The sequence below is a fragment of the Chiloscyllium plagiosum genome, unplaced genomic scaffold (assembly GCF_037043375.1).
Source record: "Chiloscyllium plagiosum isolate Xiang-an unplaced genomic scaffold, Cpla_swu_hap1 HiC_scaffold_8, whole genome shotgun sequence".
In the NCBI taxonomy this organism is placed as follows: domain Eukaryota; kingdom Metazoa; phylum Chordata; class Chondrichthyes; order Orectolobiformes; family Hemiscylliidae; genus Chiloscyllium; species Chiloscyllium plagiosum.
In genome coordinates, this window is record NW_028270146.1 from 47,133,738 (window position 1) to 47,154,031 (window position 20,294).

Here is a 20,294-nt window from a genome sequence, read left to right on the forward strand (position 1 = left end):
CAGTTCATTTTTTATAAAAAGTAAAGATCTTCAATTCCTCTCCGAGCGGTTGCAGCATAAAAAAGTACGGCAAGAGAATTAAAAAGTAGATGTGCAGAGCAGTATGTGTCCGTGGGTGGCGGAGTGATCGGGAACCACGTCCAGAAGTGAGTGCGTCGCTCAACCAAACCTGGCGACGGGCGGAGCAAACGGCCACCTTTAATGGACGGGTGATTTGACCAATGAGCGTGAGGGTAGCGGGGGCCGCGTGGAGTTACCGGCCAATAGAGAGTGTGCGAAGGAGGGGCGGGAGCATCAGGTTCGGGTGTGCGGTTGGAGTGAGAGGAAAAGCGCAGAGAGCGGCGCCGGCGGCTGGCGTCCCTTAGACAGACAGACACAGAGAGAGAGTGTGAGTGAGAGCGCGCGCACCGCGGGGACTAACAGGAGTAGTAGCCTCACTCGCAGTCTCAGACGCTGACACTCACTCCGAGACATAGACAGCCTGGGGACCAAACTTCAACACTACCAAAGTCGCTCCGTCTCACTCTCTGCGCGCGCGCGCACACACAAAAAACAAGGGGCACCGAGAGGAGCAACAATGCCGACCATGATCGAGAAAGGGCCCGAGGTTTCGGGTAAGAGGAGAGGCAGGAATGGGGCGAAAAGTTTTCCAGCAGCTGCTGCTGCGGCGGCGGCGGCGGCACCACCAGCGGCAGCACCGGCTGTGGCGGCGACCAACGGCAACAACTCGTGGGAAGAGGCGAGCAGCGGCTCCGAGGACGAGCACGGTAACTGGCAATAGCCTAGAACTGACTTTCTCTTTTTTTTTGTTTAAAGAGATATCCATCGATCGCGTCTTTTTAAAATAAAAACATATTTAAGTGATCGGTTTGTTGATGGGAGAATAAACTACTTGTTACAGGTGGAGGAATGCGAGTGGGCTCCCAATATCAGGCGGTTGTCCCTGACTACGACCCTGGTGAGTTATTTGAATTCTGTTTGTGTCGAGATAGCCTAAAACTGTGGCGTTCATTCTCACCATCTCACTCTTCTCTCCTGCCCGCCACCCCACATAATACTTATTTAAGGGGTTACATTCGTTAGGGGGTCAACGAAGGAGAAGGGGGGTGAGGGGAATTTCATTCTGAGCCGTCGTGAGAAGAGTTAATAAAACAGTCACAAAAGTATAGGACATTAATTATAATAAAATGAGGGCAGATGAATACCTCTTACCACCACCCCCCCCGCCCTGCTGTTCGTTTTGAGAATAGCAGCGTGTGCTGCAGGCGTGCTTTGACTTAAATCATCATTTCCTACCCCACCCTGAATAAAATTGAAATCTTGCATCGATATTCTTCGTGCGATCAAAAGTTATTAATGGCAAAAAATAAGCTGCAGGTCCGGGATTGCATGTTGCTAACTATTTCATGGGATTTATTCAACTCCTTTCTCCTCGTTTCGGATGTGCTTACTTTCACATTCACTATGAATGAACACGGCAAAAGATTTTTTTGCACAAATTGGAGCTTGCTATTAGAGCTTCTCTGATTTCTTTTTTCACCAAATAGTTAAGATTGTGTCGTTTTAGCTTAAATCGACAACGCGATTTGAAAAGTAAAAGTGTATTTTGAAGTCTGCATTATTTACCTTTGGGCGCATGTGCGAGAAAGGGCTCCGAGAGCGATGCGAAAGGTGTAGTGTAATGCATGTGTTTGAATATAATTAAAAGTTGGATAGTTAGCACCTTTTCCTTTTGTTGCGAGTAAGCATTTGATAAGTGCAGTGTAGAAAACCCACTTTCTGAAAGTTATTGAAAACAAATTTTAGAAACGATATTTTAATGTTAATATTGTAACTGACTTCGTTATTCAATGATACTGTTTGTATGCATTTAGAAGAATAGTATTTATTACAGACTACAAGTCTTTCGAATGTGTTTGGATTTTGTAAACTATGCTACTTTAGTGGGGCTTTTTTGACTTTTTTAATGAGTTTTTGTCATTTTGTTCACCATTGTTATGGCGAGGTTTAGGCTGATATCAAAGAAAATAAACTTTAAAACAAAAAACAATGTGGCTTAAAGTTGGTTAATGATCTTGAACAAAATTAGATTTTAGATTACTTAGTGTGGAAACAGGCCCTTCGGCCCAACAAGTCCACACCGACCCGCCGAAGCACAACCCACCCATACCCCTACATTTACCCCTTACCTAACACTACGGGCAATTTAGCATGGCCAATTCACCTGACCCTGCACATCTTTGGACTGTGGGAGGAAACCAGAGCACCCGGAGGAAACCCACGCAGACACGGGGAGAACGTGCAAACTCCACACAGTCAATCGCCTGAGGCGGGAATTGAACCCAGGTCTCTGGCACTGTGAGGCAGCAGTGCTAACCACTGTGCCACCGTGCTGCCCACCATTGAGTTTTCCCTGTTCAAGTTCTTCAGTTTCAGCCATGAAATTATTTATCAAAAAGGTGGGAATTGCAAGTTGGTGCAAGTTACATTAGATTCCCTACAGTGTGAAAACAGGCTATTTGGCCCAGCAAGTCCAACCTGACCCTTCAAAGAGTAACCCACCCAGACCCATTTCCCTCTGACTAATGCACCTAATATTATGGGCAATTTAGTGTGGCCAGTTCACCTGACCTGCACGTCTTTGGATTGTGGGAGGAAACCGGCACACCCGGAGGAAGCCCACACAGATACTGGGAGAGCGTCCAAACTCTATACAGTCGCCTGAGGCGGGAATCGAACCCAGGCCTCTGACGCTGTGGGGCAGCAATGCTAACCAATGTGCTGCCCATAAGTGAAGAAAGGATGATAGGTGATCGGAATTGAGATAAAAAAAAATGTGTGAATGAGAGAAAGCAATGAATAGGCTGCTTACCCAGAAGAGCATTGGAATAGTTATGTTTCTCCTCTGAGATGATATGAATGATGTTCACTCTTAAATGGGATGAAGTAGGATAATCTGTGGAATTCACTCACCCAGAATGTGGTGAATATCAGGTCACTGAGTGAATTTGAGCATGTACAGATTTTTTATATTGTAATCGGTTGAAGGGTTATGGAAGATGGGCAGGAAAGTGGAGTGAAGGCCACTGAGATCAGCCATAATTGTACTGAATGGTGGTGCAGACTCAAGAGACTGAATTGTTTATTCTTGCTCCTAGTTTTGGAGATGTTGTGAGAGGTCTTTGTGATCAACTAGATATGGGTTGTGACTGAACAGATGCTAAGATTACAACCTATTTGGTTCAGTGTGAAATGATGCCTGAGGTAGAGGAATGGAATTGGTGTAAAGAAGTCATGGATTCATTTGCCGAGCCAGTGTGTTTTTTATGCATAAGTTTTGTTGCCTCACTAGGTGATATCAATGCGTCTTTGATAAGGTATTGGTGGTCTGTCCTGCCTGGTATTTATATCTATTTGTTGGTACTTCCAGTTCTGTATCTGAGAGTATGGTTAATGCGTTAATCCTTCAGGTATAGGATTTGGAAAGAGGAATAGGTGCAGGAATAGGCCCTTCAGCCTTTAGAACCTGTGCTGCCACTTGGTATGCTCATGGCTGATCATCCAAGCTATTCCTGCTTTCTCCGTACACTTTGAGCCTTTAGCATTCCTGTGTTTTTTTTCCATGACCAGCCCTGTTAGAATTTTATAGATTTGTGAGAGATTCCTTCTCATTCTTCTAATATAGTCCTAACCAAATCAATCTTTCTTCGTGTGTTAGCCCTGCCAACCCAGGAATCAGTCTGTTAAATCTTTGGTGCACTCCATCTATAGCCAGAACGATGTCCTTCCACAAAGGAAACCAAAACTGTGCACAGTACTCCAGATATTGTCTCGCCAAGGCCCAGTACAATTGCAGCAAGACATCCCTGCTCCTGTATTTGAAACCACATTCAGTTTTGTACTGAACTGCAATTACTGACATGAAGGAAAATTTATTCCTTTGGTGAGCTTTGATTTCATTTTCTCCCATGCAGTAACTGTCTTTTCCATATGTTACTGTTTGCTATGGCATAGTCACTGATGCTGATTCATTGTCCTTTTGAACATTGCCCATTGAGTGTCGAACATTGTTGCTTTTGATGTTTGAAGATTATATATCGGTGTCTGTTCAGGCATCACAGTTGGCTCCACTATTTGTCAATGCTTAATATTCAGATAGAAGTTTCCAGTTGGGATAACAAAACAATCAAATGTAATTTCTGTGCTCCCTAACAACTTACATTTATATAGCACAGACATTTCACAATGACAAAGTGATGAAAAAGCCTGGTCAGAGGTACTTTTAGTAGGAGAATGTAGCTTGATAGGTGGTTTCAAAGCATAGAGCTCAGGCAGCTGAAGGCAACAGTAGAGCAATTAGTCAGGGATGTGATGATGCTTGAGTGGCAATCCCTGTGTAGGGATTTAGAACTGAGGACGATAGACTCTATGCAATCTCTGTAATGAAGTTGTGGTTGCGCCAGCTAAAATCAGTTCATTCAGCTGTCCATTGTACTTAAGTCAGTTGTGGACTCTGTCTTTTATTGCTTAGTGCATAAGTTCTTTCAACTATTTCGATTGCCAACCTTAATTTTGATACAAGTGTATGATACAATTACTTTCTAGACTCAAGAAGTGTAATTTCCTAGGTTAAATGAATGAACGAGCCAAATAAAATGTGTAAAGTTCAAATGGCTTTGTATGGAATTTATTTTGCATTTAGTTTGAAGTTTTAAAAATTTAGTATAAAACATAGGATCTAATGCATTTGCATTTTTCAGGATTACATTATGGTATCTATGTAACTGTTTTTCCTTGCATATCATTTCAGGTTTTTTGAGATTAATTTTTTAAAATGATATTCTGACTGCCTTGGTTATATATTTAATAAATGATTCAAAGTAGTGTTCAGTGGATTTGCATAGTGAATATTTGGGGCATGTAGGAGCCAATAGATGCGGCGAGTCTCGATATTGCTTCATAGATGGTTGCAGTTGGAAAAAGCCTGAGTATTTTCTTCCAGGTTAAATGTGTTGGTGAGCAGAAACTTTCATGTAACAGTTCACACCACACTCTCTTTTTTGTGATGTTAGATATTTGATTCAATCAATATTCTATCTAACTTCAGAAAAAAACGCATTGAACTGTGCTTTAAAAGCCTTTTGCGAAAAGTTAATCATTAATAGAAGTCTGAGTGCATTGAGGGTCCAAACTTCAGATATTTCTTGGGAAGGGTGAGGGCCAGTTTGGGACTCTGTTCATTGCTGCTGATCTGTGAAAGAGAAGATTGACAGTTTAGCAGAGAATCTAAATTGATGCTTTTGTTTCTATTTTGTTGATTGTGTTCTAAGCCATGCATTCAAACGTACAGTTAGGACTAGATCTGCTGCGATGAAGAAATGATTTTATTCTAAATGTATGACCAAATGCTTACATTTGGTCATATGTCTCCAAAGGTATTCAGATAATGGGAGGCAGAGGTGAAAGACGGAAATAGCAATTAGAATTGACTTCAGAAAGGGCTTTCTAAATGAAAATATCCTTGTGTCTGCTGTTTTAATTTTTGAGAGAATATTAAGAGTAATTATAATACTGCATGTAGTATGCCAAATTACTTTGTAAAGTGGAGCAAATGGTATAAGGGATGTAGGTTTTTAAGCCCTTAACTTTCAATAATTGGACTAAGAATTGATTGGTAACTAGTAATTTTAACTTACCACGGCAACATTTCTTTAAATACTACATTGAGTTTTGGAATAAAAAGTCTTAAGGTATTAGAAAATTTAGATATATCCATAAACTATTGATTTCTCTTTGTCTTGAGGCCAATATAGGTGCTGTAGAAAGAGTGCAGGAACATGAAACTGGGTTTAGTTCAGGAATTAAAGGTAAATGGGGAACAAAAATTTTCATTTTGCTTCAAAGGAGAAAATAAACATGGAGTGAAAGAAACAAAACACTGTTAGTGTCTTAATTTTCCAAGACTTGGTGACAAATTAAAAATAAGTTAAATAGTTTGTAGAAGTATATGAACTGGGTCATGGGATACAGTGGAAATAGGTACAAATGTCTGGCTGTCTTTGGATTGTATGAGCATTGTATTAAGACAGCTTTATTTTTGTGACCTATAATGCTGTAAAAAGCTTAGTACGTTTTGAAAAGATTTGTAGCTCAGGTTGAGGTTCTGGAAAACCTGTAAAAAGCTTGTTTGCAAACTCATTAATTGTACAGTTTATGGCAGAAGTGAAATTGTGGGGATGAATTTGGCTGGACGAACCAGCTTGATTGAAAAGAAAATGAGTTCTTGTATTTACTGTTGCCATTGTTTGATGTATGAAAATCAGTTTATATTCTAAAGTTCTGAACAGTAATTGCTGATGGCATTGTTGTAGTTCAGGATGTACAGTAATGTTTAGCTAGTGCTAACCCTCATGGTAGAAGTCACAAAGTCATGAGTTCAAGCTCATCACTTGTTACATGTATCACTGAAAGAGTTTTGAGTTGTTTGTTATGTAGGTGTGATGTTAAATTTTTAAAGCCCCATTTACCTATTTCTTTGCCCTATTTTTAAATGGAAATTTTTCTAAAATTCTGCAGATGTCTAGACCTATTCTTCTCTTATACCACAAGAAATAATTGACTGGTTATTTTTCATTACTGTTTGCGTGTTCTTTGCAGAAGTTGACTGCTTGCTTTGCCCATAAAACAGGATAAAGTTTAACTTTCAAACAATTTAACTTGGACCTCATGAAAGGCATGATATTAAAACAAGTTTGTTCTTTGTTTCTATAGTTTTGATGCTCAAGTTGTCTAGAGAGAAATGCAACCTTCTGATGCAAAATGGTCTGCTTAACACCAATGACTTATGGAATAAGCAAGGTTGAATATTTAGAATTTTAAAATTTTATAAGGTTTGAATTTGTTTCAAAATGTAGGATTTGCTATCGAATGGACTTCAATAATAGCAACTTTATGATACAACTTTTAGCATGATAAATTGTTTCACGGTACTTGAGTACTGTAAAATAAAATTAGACACTGACCCACATAGGCAATTTTTAAGGCTGCTAACAAAGGTTGTTCAAAAAGGGGAAGAAGGATTTGAAAGAGATGTTTTGAAAAATCTAAATGTTGTTTAATGGAACTGTTCTTATATCAGTGTACACAGGATGATACATTTAAGGGTATATGGGACAGAGTTCTGGATGAATTTTAGAGAAGATGGATTGTGAGAGGCCAGCTGTGAGTGTACTGGCCTGGTCAGGTGTAGGGGTAACAAAGGTATGGATAAAGATTTTAGTAGATGAGTGAAGGATTTAGTTGTTGTTTGGTGCAGAGATATAAATAGGCAATCTCGATTTGTGGACCAAGTATGTGATTAGACATTGTTGAGGTGAACGGTTTAGTTGGGAGCAGGGGAACAGAGATTGTCATTGGGTTCAGTTACGTCAATATTTAATTAAATGAAATTCCTACTTAGCTGTATTGGTTGTTGACCAAGTCGTCTGGTATTTTAGTGTATTGGAGGAATCGAGAAGTGGTGATGAGGTAGAGCTGGGTGCCATCAGTGTGTATGTCAAAACTTGATATTGTTTTCATATGATGTCAATGGAGGCTAGCATTTGGCTGACTACTTGGAAGCCAGAAGTAAATCTTTGTTCTGCTGTTATTCCCAATGTAAGAGAAGCAATTTCAGGTGATATTCTGACTACAGTTGAATAAATAATGTATCTAGTGAATGCTGTCCCACCCATCTGGTGAATAGTGGAGAAATGTTGGTGGAGTTGGAAGTCAGCCACATCAAAGGCAGCAGGCAGAATAAACATTTATGGTAAACATTGTCCTCGTCACATAGTGTCTTGGAGAGCAGATTGTGTTGTGGCAAGGGTAGAAACTTGGTTGGGCTTGATGAACTATGAACTTCTGGGATTGATGGACATGGATCTGGAAGGTAAAAGCACACTTGAGGACTTTGGGTAGGAATGGGAACAGTAGTTTGTAAGATGACAACTTCAAAGAATGTTTGAGGGGAGTGGCAATTGCAGTTTGTGAGAGCTGATCAGGACCTGAAGAGAAGACCATTAACAACAACAGATTACATGAGGGCTACATTTTTTTTGAGGCAGTAATGAGCAAGTTAGACAAAGGAGAGCCAGTGGATGTGATCTGTTTGGATCTCCAGAAGGCTTTTGACATTGTGCTACATGTGAAGCTGCTGAATAAGATAAGAACCAATGGTATTAAGGGCATGATTCTGGCATGGATAGAGGATTGGCTGAGATTCCCCCCCGACGTGGTCGACGATGCCCTCCACCACATCTCTTCCACTTCCCGATCCTCCGCCCTTGAACCCCGCCCCTCCAACCGCCACCAGGACAGAACCCCACTGGTCCTCACCTACCACCCCACTAACCTCCATGTACAGCGCATCATCCGCCGCCATTTCCGCCACCTCCAAACGGACCCCACCACCAAGGATATATTTCCCTCCCCTCCCCTATCAGCATTCCGTAAAGACCACTCCCTCCGTGACTCCCTCGTCAGATCCACACCCCCCACCAACCCAACCTCCACTCCCGGCACCTTCCCCTGCAACCGCAGGAGGTGCAAGACTTGCGCCCACACCTCCCCCCTCACCTCCCTCCAAGGCCCCAAAGGAAACTTCCATATCCGCCACAGATTCACCTGTACCTCCACACATATCATCTATTGCATCCTTTGCACCCGATGTGGCCTCCTCTATATTGGGGAGACGGGCCGCCTACTTGCAGAGCGTTTCAGGGAACACCTCTGGGACACCCGGACCAACCAACCCAACCACCCTGTAGCTCAACATTTCAATTCCCCCTCCCACTCCACCAAGGATATGCAGGTCTTTGGACTCCTCCGTCGTCAGACCACAGCAAAACGACGGTTGGAGGAAGAACGCCTCATCTTCCGGCTAGGAACCCTCCAACCACAAGGGATGAACTCGGATTTCACCAGTTTCCTCATTTCCCCTCCCCCCAGCCTGTCTCGGTCAAATCCATCAAATGCAGCACCACCTTCCTAACCTGCAATCTTCTTCCCGACCTCTCCGCCCCCACCCCAGTCTGACCTATCACCCTCACCTTGACTTCTTTCCACCTATCACATTTCCGACGCCCCTCCCCCAAGTCCCTCCTCCCTATCTTTTATCTTAGCCTGCTGGACCAACTTTCCTCATTCCTGAAGAAGGGCTAATGCCCGAAACGTCGATTCTCCTGTTCCCTAGATGCTGCCTGACCTGCGCTTTTCCAGCAACACATTTCCATAATAGAATACAGAGTAGGGTAAAGGGATCTTTTTCAGATGGCAGCTGGTGACTAGTGAGGTTTGTAGGGTTGTTGTTGGGACTTCATTTTATATATTCACAAACTGGATGAAATAACTGAGGGGCATTGTTGCTAAGTTTACAGGTGGATGGAGTGACAGGTCGTGGTGAATAAGCAGGAAGGCTACAGAAAGACTTTGATCAGTTAGAAGGGTGGGCAAAGAAGTGACGGAATCTGATATGGGAAAGTGAGATGATTCACGTTTGTAGAAAGAATAGATGCATAGACTATTTTCTAAATGGGAAAGGTTTCGCACAAGAGGACTTGGGAGCCCTGGTTTAGGATCCTTTTAAGGTTAATGGGGTTAAAGTGGCAGTTAGGAAGGCAAATGTTAACATTTATTTTGATAATGCTAAAATACAAAAGCAGCCATGTATTGCTAAGTCTATATAAAGCTCTGGTCAGACCGCATTTGGAATATTGTGAGCAGTTTTGAGTCCATATCTAAGGAAGGATGTTTTGGCATTGGAGGGGGTCCAGAGGAGGTTTGGAAGAATAATCCCAGGTATGAAGAGCTTGTCAAATAAGCAGTTGAGGATTCTGGGTAAATATTTAGTAAGAGTTTAGAAAGATGGTGGAATCTCATTGAAACTACAGAATATTCGAGGGCCTGAGAGTGGACATGGAGAAGATGTTTCCACTAGAGAGACGAGGACCAAGGGAACAGCGCCAGGGTGAAGAGATGAGTAGGAATTTCTTCAGCCAGAGGGAGTTGAATCATAGAGTCATAGAAATGTACCATAAGGAAACAGACCCTTCAATCCAACTTGTCCATGCCGACTGGCTATCCCAACCCAATCTTGTAGTACCTGGCCCATATCCCTCCAAACCCTTCCTGTTCATATACTCATCCAGATGCCTTTTAAATGTTGCAATTGTAGTAGCCTCCATCACTTCCTCTGGCAGCTCATTCCATACACGTACCACTCTGTGTGAAAAAGTGGTCTTTTTTAATATCTTTTCCATCTCATCCTAAACCTATGCCCTCTAGTGGTGGACTCGCGCACCCCAGGGAAAAGACTTAATCTATTTATCTTATCCACGCCCCTCATGATTTTATAAACCTCTAAGGTCATCCCTCAGCCTCTGCTAGAATCCGTGGAATGTATTGCTCCAGAGAGGGACATATCAGCCATGATCAAATGGTGGGACAGACTCAATAGGTGGGAAAGCTTTGTTATGGAAATTGTGTAGTCAACATTGTAATTAGTGTTGAGATGATGGACGTGAGAGATAAGAGCCTAAAGGACCCCGATGGAAATGGCAGATATAACTGAGTGACTTCTGTAATTGATTTTAACCAATTCTGAAGAAGAGTCACAACAGACTGAACATCAACAGTTCCTCTGTCCACAGATGACGCCAAACCTGCCAAGTTTCTTTAGTATTCTGTTATTTTTGTTGTTTCGTTTACTTTGTTCAGTTAGTAATCTAGCAAAATGGGCACTGTATTCCAGTAAATAGTTTATTTTAATTTAGGCTTGTTTCTCCGGCTCTTTATCTGTTGGTACTATGATTATGTTCTTGTCTTTTTTGTGTGTTAAGGCCTTCTCTCTCTTTTGGTGTTGAGATTGTTTATTTTGCCTTTTCTTTGGTAAGGGTACAGTGCTTTGTCTGACTGCTTGCTCTGTCTCTTCAGTTAGTCCATTAGCTCTGAGTGTACATTCTAGTGCAGCTAGGAACTCCATAGTTGAGTCCCTTGGCTGGTCTGGCTTTTTCTGTGCCTGTAAGCTGCCTTTTGGAGAGGTTTCTTACCTAGATGTCTGTCGTGTTGTCTTGTCTGCTGTTGGTTAGCTTAGTCACCTTGTCTTGTGGTGCCGTTCTTTATCTGAATGTCATTCTGTTCTGTCCTATGGTGATGGTCTGTTCGATTGCTGCGGTCCACTTTAGGTTTGTTTTTGTCCCGCAAGGAAAAATAAATTATGATATCCCCTTGCTGCCTTGGTGATCCTGCTTTTGTCTAATCTGACTCATCTGAGTCAGACACTCTGTTCTGAGGCAAGCCAGTGATGTATTTGTTGAATGAAATTAGGAATCAAAATTTACAGGAGACATTAACAGAATTAAAGGCCACCAAACCCAGGAGACATTGTCGGTGGAGAGTTGTTTTTTGGACTGGAAACCTGTGACCAGCAGTGTTTCACCTCGATTATCTGAACGACACGAGAGCGGAGTATTTTGTTTGGATAATTGAATGCTGGATAACAGTCTAGCCAAGCATTGGGACTTTGCAATCTTATCCAGATAATCCAGGTTCCTCTGTATATAAACTATTTGGATGAGCGTTTAGAAGTTGTGGTTAGTAAGTTTGCAGATGACACCAAAATTGGTGGCATAGTGGATTTTGAAGAAAATTATCTAAGATTACAAAGGGATCTTTATCAATTTGGTCAATGGGCTGAGGAGTGGCAGATAGAATTTAATTTGGAAAGATGTGAGGTATTGCATTCTGGTAAAACAAACGAGGGCAGGACTTATACAATTATTGGTAGGATACTCGGTAATGTTGTAGAATGGAAAAACCTCATGGTTCAGATACATATATTGTTGAAATTTGTCAAGTAGACAGGGTGGTTAGGAAAGCATTTAGCATGCTTGCCTTCGTTGCTTAGGCCTTTGAGTGTAAGAGATGGGATGTCATGTACAGAATGTTAGTGAGTCCTCTTCTGTATGCAGTTCTGGTCACCCTGCTATAGGAAGGATACTATTAAATTGGAGAGGGTTAAGAAAAGTTTTACCAGGATTATATTGGGACTGGTAAGGAGGGGCTAAATAGGTCGGAGGTTGAAGGATGACCTTAGCGGTTTATAAAATCATGAGGGATGTAGATAAGCTGGATAGTAAGGGTCATTTCCCTAGGGTGGGTGAGTTCAAAACTAGGGAGCATATTTTTAAAGTAAGAGGGGAAAGATCTACAAAGGACATGTGGAGTGAGTAGAATGAACTGCTAGAGAAAGTGTTGGATGCAAGTACATTTTAAAAGACATTTGAATAGGAAAGGATATGGGTCAAACACAAACAATTAGTTTAGTTTGGAAATGTGGGCTAGTTGAACTGAAAGGTCTGTTTTCATGCTGCATGACTTCATTTTCTAGGTTCTAAAATGGTAGGTGCATCAGCGATTTTTTTTTTTATTTTCAGAATCTACAGCCTTTTGGAATAATGCTATGGAAGGCAGCAAATGTAGCTGCTGTTTTAAAATTGGGGCAAGAGCAAGTGGGGTCTATCCCAGTTAAGCTCAAATCCAAACAATCAGTGAATTGTTGAATTCTTTAAGGATATGGTGTTTGTATTTAAAAAGTCAAAATCATTTGTCAGAGATGAAAGGGAGGCAAGTGGTGCTTTATGAATTCATTAAAGTTTTATTTTTGAGGATGTCTGGCAGGGTGGCTGAAAGGGAAGCAGTGGATGTTGAATATTTACATTCTTGAAGGATATTCAGTAAGATAGCGTAATGCCAGGATGTTGCATAAAATGAAAGCTCCAGGATTAAGGGGGTGACATTAGCCTGGATAGAGGATTAATTGAAGAATATTAAACAATAGGAATACACTTGAGAATTTTCAGTTTGGCAGGCTGCTAATATCAAGTTACTGCAAGGATCCACGTTGGCCCCACATCTGTTCACAATTGACCTGGGATAGCAAGTAAGATATGAGTTTAATAATACTAAGTTAGGTGGGAAAGTAAGCCATTGAGGGGACAACGTCTGCAAATAGATACAGAATGGCAAAGTAGCACATTGAGTAGAATGTGAGGAACAAGAAGATCATTTTTTTTTTGATTATGTTGGTATTTAGAGGGACTTGGGTGTCCTTATCCACAAGAGTTAATGCAAATGAGTTAATGAGATAAATACTGCACATGCTGAAAATCTAAATGGAAACAGAAGATGCTGTAAGTGCTCAAAAGGTGTGGCACTATTTGTGGTGAAACCGTTAACATTTTGGGTCTGTGACCTTCCATGATGGCAAAGCAGAACGTTTAAATATACAGGTAGAAAAGCAACTCTGAAGTCAGTTGGTATTTTGGCCTTTTATTGTAAGTACACTGGAGTAGAAAAGCTAACAAATATTGCTGAAATTTACAAGGCCAGGAGTATGGAGTGCAGTTTTGATCCCTGACCCTAAGAGAGGATACTTTTAACCTGTGGGTGCTAGAAGATTCACTAGATACATTTCTGGACTGAAATGCTTTCCTTTTGAGGAGAAAGTGAGTATGAGGTTCACACATGTGAGATTGTGGGGATTTGATGGTTGATGCTGAGACAGTGTTTCCCTGGCTAGAAAATCAAGAACTAGGAGACAGTTACCATTTTAGTTTGATTGTCTTTATTTTTTTAATTGAAACCTAGCCTAATGAATTGAAGATGCTGTAAATGACACAATTAAATTGAGTATCTTCATAAACTGTGAATTAGATGATTGGCTCCCTATATTTTGAATTTCCTCCCTAAACTCTTTGTCCATCCTTTTTTAAAATGGTGTCATTAAAACCTACTTTATTTACATATTTTCAAGTCACTTTTTACAATATTTGGCTGTGTGCCTCTACTTAACTTCTGAGTACCACTTTGGGTCGTTTCTTTATACATATATCATAAACTTGTATGAAATAAGTGGCTTTTGCACCATATAATTAAGAGCATTCATAACCCTTGAAAATATTTTCCAACCAAATTTCTGTGTAATTCCTGAGCCCGTGTATTATTTAACTTTTCTATTATCTGCTTCTATTAGGAAGGTCTGTTCATGATAGGTCATCAATATGAGCTGTTAACTCTATTTCTCTCTCCACACCTTTCTGGCCTCTATTACTAATGGCACTTTCAGATTTCACATTTTGTTTTGTTATTCTATGTAATATAACATCATTGTCAAAAATCACACGACACCAGGTTGTAGTCCAACAGGCTTATTTGAAACCGCAAGCTTTTGGAGCTCCCTTGCCTTCACCTGGCAGCTAGTGAGAGAGAATACACCGGATGCAGAATTTATAGTAAAAGATCAAGGGTGATACACCTTAGTGAATGTATTGAACAAATCTAAATGGCTATTAAATCTTTAATCAGTTAGAATGGAGGTGCAGGTTTTGATTAATTAGCATTAAAATCCAAGAATTTCTTTCAAGTTACTGCCCCCAAGATAACTTCAGGTTTTATCAGAATAAAGATGACACCTCAGGTCAGATTATACATTTTAGGTGTGAGGTCATGTTTCAAGTCTGTTTGTATCTTAACCTGGAACCAGACAGGTGTTATTTCCAAAGTAGGAATTTGTAAAATGCCACATTGACTGTCTACAGATTTTTGAACAAAATATCTGAAAATGCACACTCACCCCATAGATTTATAGGTATGTGTGCGCGTGTGCACAAAGGTGTGTGCACATGTGTGTGAGAATGTACAGGGGAACCTTGATTATTCAAACGAGATGGGTGGGCACTATTTCATTTGGATAATCGATTATTTGGTTAATTGATTAAATGCCTTTCCGTGGGGCTCAGTCTTTAAAGTCTGCTCCCCATTCAGGAGACTGCAGTAGAACACAGCACGCGGGCTCCCACCTGCCGCACAAACTCCTTCCAACATCACCTGCCCCCCAATCCGTTCCAACACCACCCCTGGCCCCCCAAACACACAGCGTGTGAGCTCCTGCCCCCAACACTGCCCCCACCGCACTGCCCATCCCAACCCTGCCCAATACCACCTCCTGCCCCTTAACCCTGTCCAACACTGCCTCTGCCCACCTAACCCCGTCCAGTGCTGCCCCCCCACCCTGCCTCCTGTCCAGCATTGCCCCCTGCCCCCAACCCCATCCAACTGCCCCCTAACCCCGCTCAACACTGTGCCCCTAACCCCAGCCCCCCAACCTGGATCAACACCGCCCCCTTACCCCACCCAATACTACCCCCCCCCCCAAAAAAACCCAGTCCAAAACCGCCACCTGCCCCTTTACTCCATCCAACATTATCGCACCCCCTAACCGCACCCAACATCGCGCCTCCGTCTGCCCCGCCCCCTTTCCGGGGCAGCCAACTGTACACCGACAACAAGATTGCTGCTGCAGCAGCTGCCTTTGTGGGGTAAGTCTCCGAATAACGCGCATGCACACAATGTTTTGCTGCAACCTTTTGACAGGTTCCACGTTTGCCCTGTACAGGACAATGTTGAAGAGATTATCTGGGGAAGGGGGCGAGTTTAGGGTACACCCCTCCTGTAGAACTCCAGGGGAGGTCTGGGGAGAGAGGGCAGGAGGTCAGTTATTTGGAGACAGTGCCTGTTTAATCACTGTAAACAAAATACGCGATCACTGTTGGAAACACGTCTTTAATGTTTCTATCAGGACCAAGAGATCTCCTTCGAATAATCAGATTTTCAGATAATCGAGGTTCCTCTGTATAGTGTGGTGGTCCCACCTGTAGTGGGACATGAACCACAAACTTGGTTGTGGCTACCCTCGTGGGTAATGAACTCTGCATTGTTGCGTGTCCCAAAGTCTGCTTTGGAGGACATTTATTAAAAGATCTGAGGCCTAATGCTGACTTTGAAGTACTCCCCCACTAGGAGGAAGCAAGCATTGCATATTGGCAGACACTGACAATGGATGAACGGACACCACATAACAGTCACCAGGCAGGGATGTTTCCTCCTAGTGTGGGAGCACTTCAGCAGTCAAGGGCATTCAGCCTCTGATGTTTGGGTGAGCGCCTTGATTTGATAGCCATGTTTGGTACCCATGAGGACAGTCTCAACTGGGATCTTGGGTTCATGTCACACTACAGGTGACCCCACTACACTATACACTCTCATTCACACATTCCTACACATGGACGCATACTTTCTCACATAAACACACCTTGACATGGATCCTCTTTCATACACGCACTCTCACTCTCACTCTCACTTTCATATTTGTTTACTCCATCACACACACTCACTCCCTCCCAAGTGTGCGCCACACTCGTACTCTCTCCTGCACGTGCGCACACAAATCTATGGGTTAATTTGCATGTGTGGATCTGTATTTGTCGATACATTCTATTTTGTTTAAAAAGCACACAATCTGTTGACAGTCAGTGGCAATTTATAAATTCCTACTTTGGAAATAACACCTGCCTGGCTCCAGGGTGACGGTATTAGGCAAGACTTGAAACATGGCCTCACATCTAAAATGCATTGTCTGACCTGAGGTGTGTTCTTTCTTCTGATAAAACCTGGAGTCATCTTGCGGCAGGGGTTTACATCTTAATGAATGGAAACCTGCATTTCCATTCTAACTGATTAAAGACTTAATAGCCATCTAGGTTTGTTCAATACATTGGCATGGGCTGTATGACACTTTTGATCTTTTACTGAACTTCTATGTCCAATGCATTCTCTCTCAATATCTGCTTGAGTAAGCAGCAGAGCTCCATATACGCACCTCCCTCTGTGTGAAAAAGGGGCAACTTTTAAATTTTTCTTCACTCACTTTAAACCTATGCCCTCCACCCCCGTCTACCTGTGACTTCACTTTCAAGGAACTGTGAACCTACATTCCAAGGTGTCTCTTTTTTTTTTAACAGCAACACCTCCCAGGAACTTACTATTAAGTTTATTAATCCTGCCTTGATTTATCTTTTCAAAATGCATCATCTCACATTCATCTAAATTAAACTTTATCTGCCATTCTTTGGCCCATCTGATCAGGAACCCATTGTAATCTTCATTGTCCACCATACCTCCATAGAGTCATAGAGATGTACAGCATGGAAAAAGACCCTTCGGTCCAACCCATCCACACTGACCAGATATCCCAACCCAATCTAGTCCCACCTATTAGATTTGAAATAGTGATGGAAAAGGATAGACCAGATCTAAAAATTGAAGTTCTAAATTGGAGAAAGGCCAATTTTGACGGTATTAGGCAAGAACTTTCGAAAGCTGATTGAAGGCAGTTGTTTGAAGGTAAAGGGACAGCTGGAAAATGGGAAGCCTTCAGAAATGAGATAACGAGAATCCAGAGACCTCCAATTTTGGTGTCATCTGCTAACTTAATAACTCTTCCTCCTGTGTTCACATTCAAATCATTTATATAAATGAGAAAAGCAGTGGACCCAGCATTGACCCTTCAGGCACACCGCTGGTCACAGGTCTCAAGTCTGAAAAGCAACCCTCCACCACCACCCTCTGTCTTCTACCTTTTGAGCCAGTTCTGTATCCAAATGGCTGTTTCTCCCTGTGTTCCATGTGATCTAATCTTGCTAACCACTCTACCATGAGGAACCTTGTCAAATGCCTTACTGAAGTCCATATAGATCGCATCCACCATTCTGCCCTCATCAATCCTCTTCGTTCTTCAAAAAAACTCAATCAAGTTAGTGAGACACAATTTCCACACACAAAGCCATGTTGACTATCCCTAATCAATTGTTGCCTCTCCAAATATGTGTAAACTCTGTCAGGATTCGATCCAACAACTTGCCCACCACCGATGTCAGGCTAACTGGTCTATAATTCACTGGCTTTTCCTTACCACCTTTCTTAAATGTTAGCCAACCTCCAGTCTTCTGGCACCTCGCCTGTGGCTGTTGATACAATATCCCAGCAAGGGGTCCAATAATCACTTCCCTAGCTTCCTACAGCATTCTAGGATATACCTGATCCGGTCCTGGGGATTTATCAACCTTTTATGCAGTACCATCTCTTCTGTAATTTGGGCATTTTTGGGTCGTTATCTATTTCTCCACATTCTCTATTTTCCATATGCTTTTGCACAGTAAACACTGATACAAAATACTTAGTTAGCATCTTCCCCCATCTCCTGTGGTTCCACAGATAGGTGGCCTTGCTGATCTTTAAGAGGACCTATTCTCTCCCCAGTTATCCTTTGTCCTTTATATATTTGTAAAAACCCTTTGGATTCTCCTTAACCCTATTTGCCAAAGCTATCTCACATCCCCTTTTTTGCCCTCCTGATTTCCCTCTTATGCACACTCCTGCCACCTTTTCACTTTTCGATGGAATCACTGATTTCTGCTGTCTTTAACATGGGATTCCTTCTTATTCTTGACCAAAACCTCAATTTCCCTAGTCATCCAGCATTCCCTTCACCCTAGAGGAACATACTGTCTCTTGACTGTCGTTGCCTTTTTTTTTAAGGCTTTTCATTTTCCAGCTGTCCCCAGTCAACTTTTGAAAGTTCTTTGTCTAATACTATCACAATTAGCCTTCCTCCAATTTGGAACTTTAACTTTTAGATCCAGTCTATCCTTTTTCATCACAATTATTAAAACTAATAGAATTATGGTCACTGGCCCCAATTTGCTCCCATATTGATACCTCAGTCACCTGCCTGCCATATTTCCCAACATTGGGTCCAGTTTTGCACCTTCTCTAAAGGTACATCCATGTATTGAATCAGAAAACCTTTTAGTGCACCTAACAAAAGAGCTAAGAGCAAAAGTAAGCTATCTCGCTCTTCGAGCCCACTCTGCTATTCAGTATGATCATGGCTGACCTTTCCTTGCCTCACTCCACTTACCTGCCCTTTCACCATAACCTTAATTCCTTTTCTATTCAAAAAAGTATCACTCTTAGCTTTAAACACATTTACTGAGGAAGCCTCAACTCCTTCATTGGGCAGGGGATGCACAGATTCTCAACCCTTTGGGTGAAGAAGTTCCTTCTCAATCCGGTCTTAAATCTGCTCCCCTAATTTTGAGGCTATGTCCTCTTGTTCTAGTTTCACCTGGCAGTGGAAGCTTCCACTCTCCTTGTATGTTATCTATTACCTTCATAATTTTATCTTGATATAAGATAGCCCTTCATTTTTCTAAATTCTAATGAATATAATCCCAGTCTACTCAGTCTTTCCTCGTAAGCCAATCCTCTCAACTCTGGAATCAATCTAGTGAATCTCCTCGGCACCCCCTCTAGTGCCAGTATATTTCTTTTCAAGTAAGGAGGCTAAAACTGCGTGCACTACTCCAGGTGTGGCCTCACCAGCACCCTGTAGAGCTGCAACATAACCTCCCCTGCTTTTAAACTCAGTCCCTTTAGCAATGACGGGCAATATTCCATTTGCCTTTTTAATTACCTGTTGTACCTGCAGATGGAACTTCTGCTATTCATGCACAAGGGCACCCAGGTCCCTCTGCACAGCAGCATGCTGTAATTTTTTACCATTCAAACAATAGACCTTTTTACTGTTATTCCTACGAAATAGATGACTTCATATTTATAAATATTGTACTCCATCTGCCAGACCTTTGGCCACTCACTTAAAGTAACTATGTCCCTCTGCAAAGTTTCACAGTCCTCTGCATGATATGTACATGTCATCCGCAAACTTTGACCCACTAGACTAGTGGTCCCCCAACTCCAAATCATCTATATGTAAATTGTGAATAATTGCAGTCCCAACACTGATCCCTGATGAACTTATCTTAATTTTGCTTTGGTTGATAGGGTTTTCCATTAATGTTTTTTTTATCTGCACTAAAAGATTTACTGCCTTCAGGTGCTGTTTATGAATTTATGCTTTTGATACGGACCTTCCCAGAGATTGGACACTATTTTGAAAGTATTTCACCTGGCTAATTTGAGTATCGTTTGTTATTATCCTGCTGGGAAATGATGTGTCAAAGGTGAATTTAATTATCTAAAAGCGATGTCAAGAGAAAATGGTTGAAGTGCTCTTGAGGCATAGTTCGAAAGAGTGACTCGTTTTGTATAGGTGTGGGTTTTCACAGTTGATGGTACCATCTAAATCTCGAAAGAAGTAGAAAAACTTTACGTCACACAGGGACTTGGTCAGCTGTTTTTTTTGTGTGAAGCAAGTATAGTGCTTATATATTGATTGGACTGGTAAGCCATGAGACCATGACTGCTGTAGAGATTCTCAAATAGCAGTTTGAAAATTAGTATGCTGTTTTTTTTTTCAATACCTGGAATTAAAATGCTGGAAGCTGTGAAAATGG

At 41.8% G+C, this 20,294-nt stretch overlaps 1 protein-coding gene across 2 annotated transcripts in view; it reads left to right on the forward strand.

The window, feature by feature from the left end:
- The first annotated feature begins 333 nt into the window (after window positions 1-333).
- Window positions 334-20,294, forward strand: part of rcor1 (REST corepressor 1) — a 126,538-nt gene continuing 106,577 nt past the window's right edge. For both annotated transcript variants that reach the window (XM_043697452.2, XM_043697454.2), the window contains exons 1-2: window positions 334-767; window positions 902-958. In XM_043697452.2, the coding sequence (XP_043553387.2) occupies window positions 578-767; window positions 902-958 (247 nt within the window). In that variant the 5' untranslated portion in view covers window positions 334-577. The remainder of the gene's footprint in view (window positions 768-901; window positions 959-20,294) is intronic.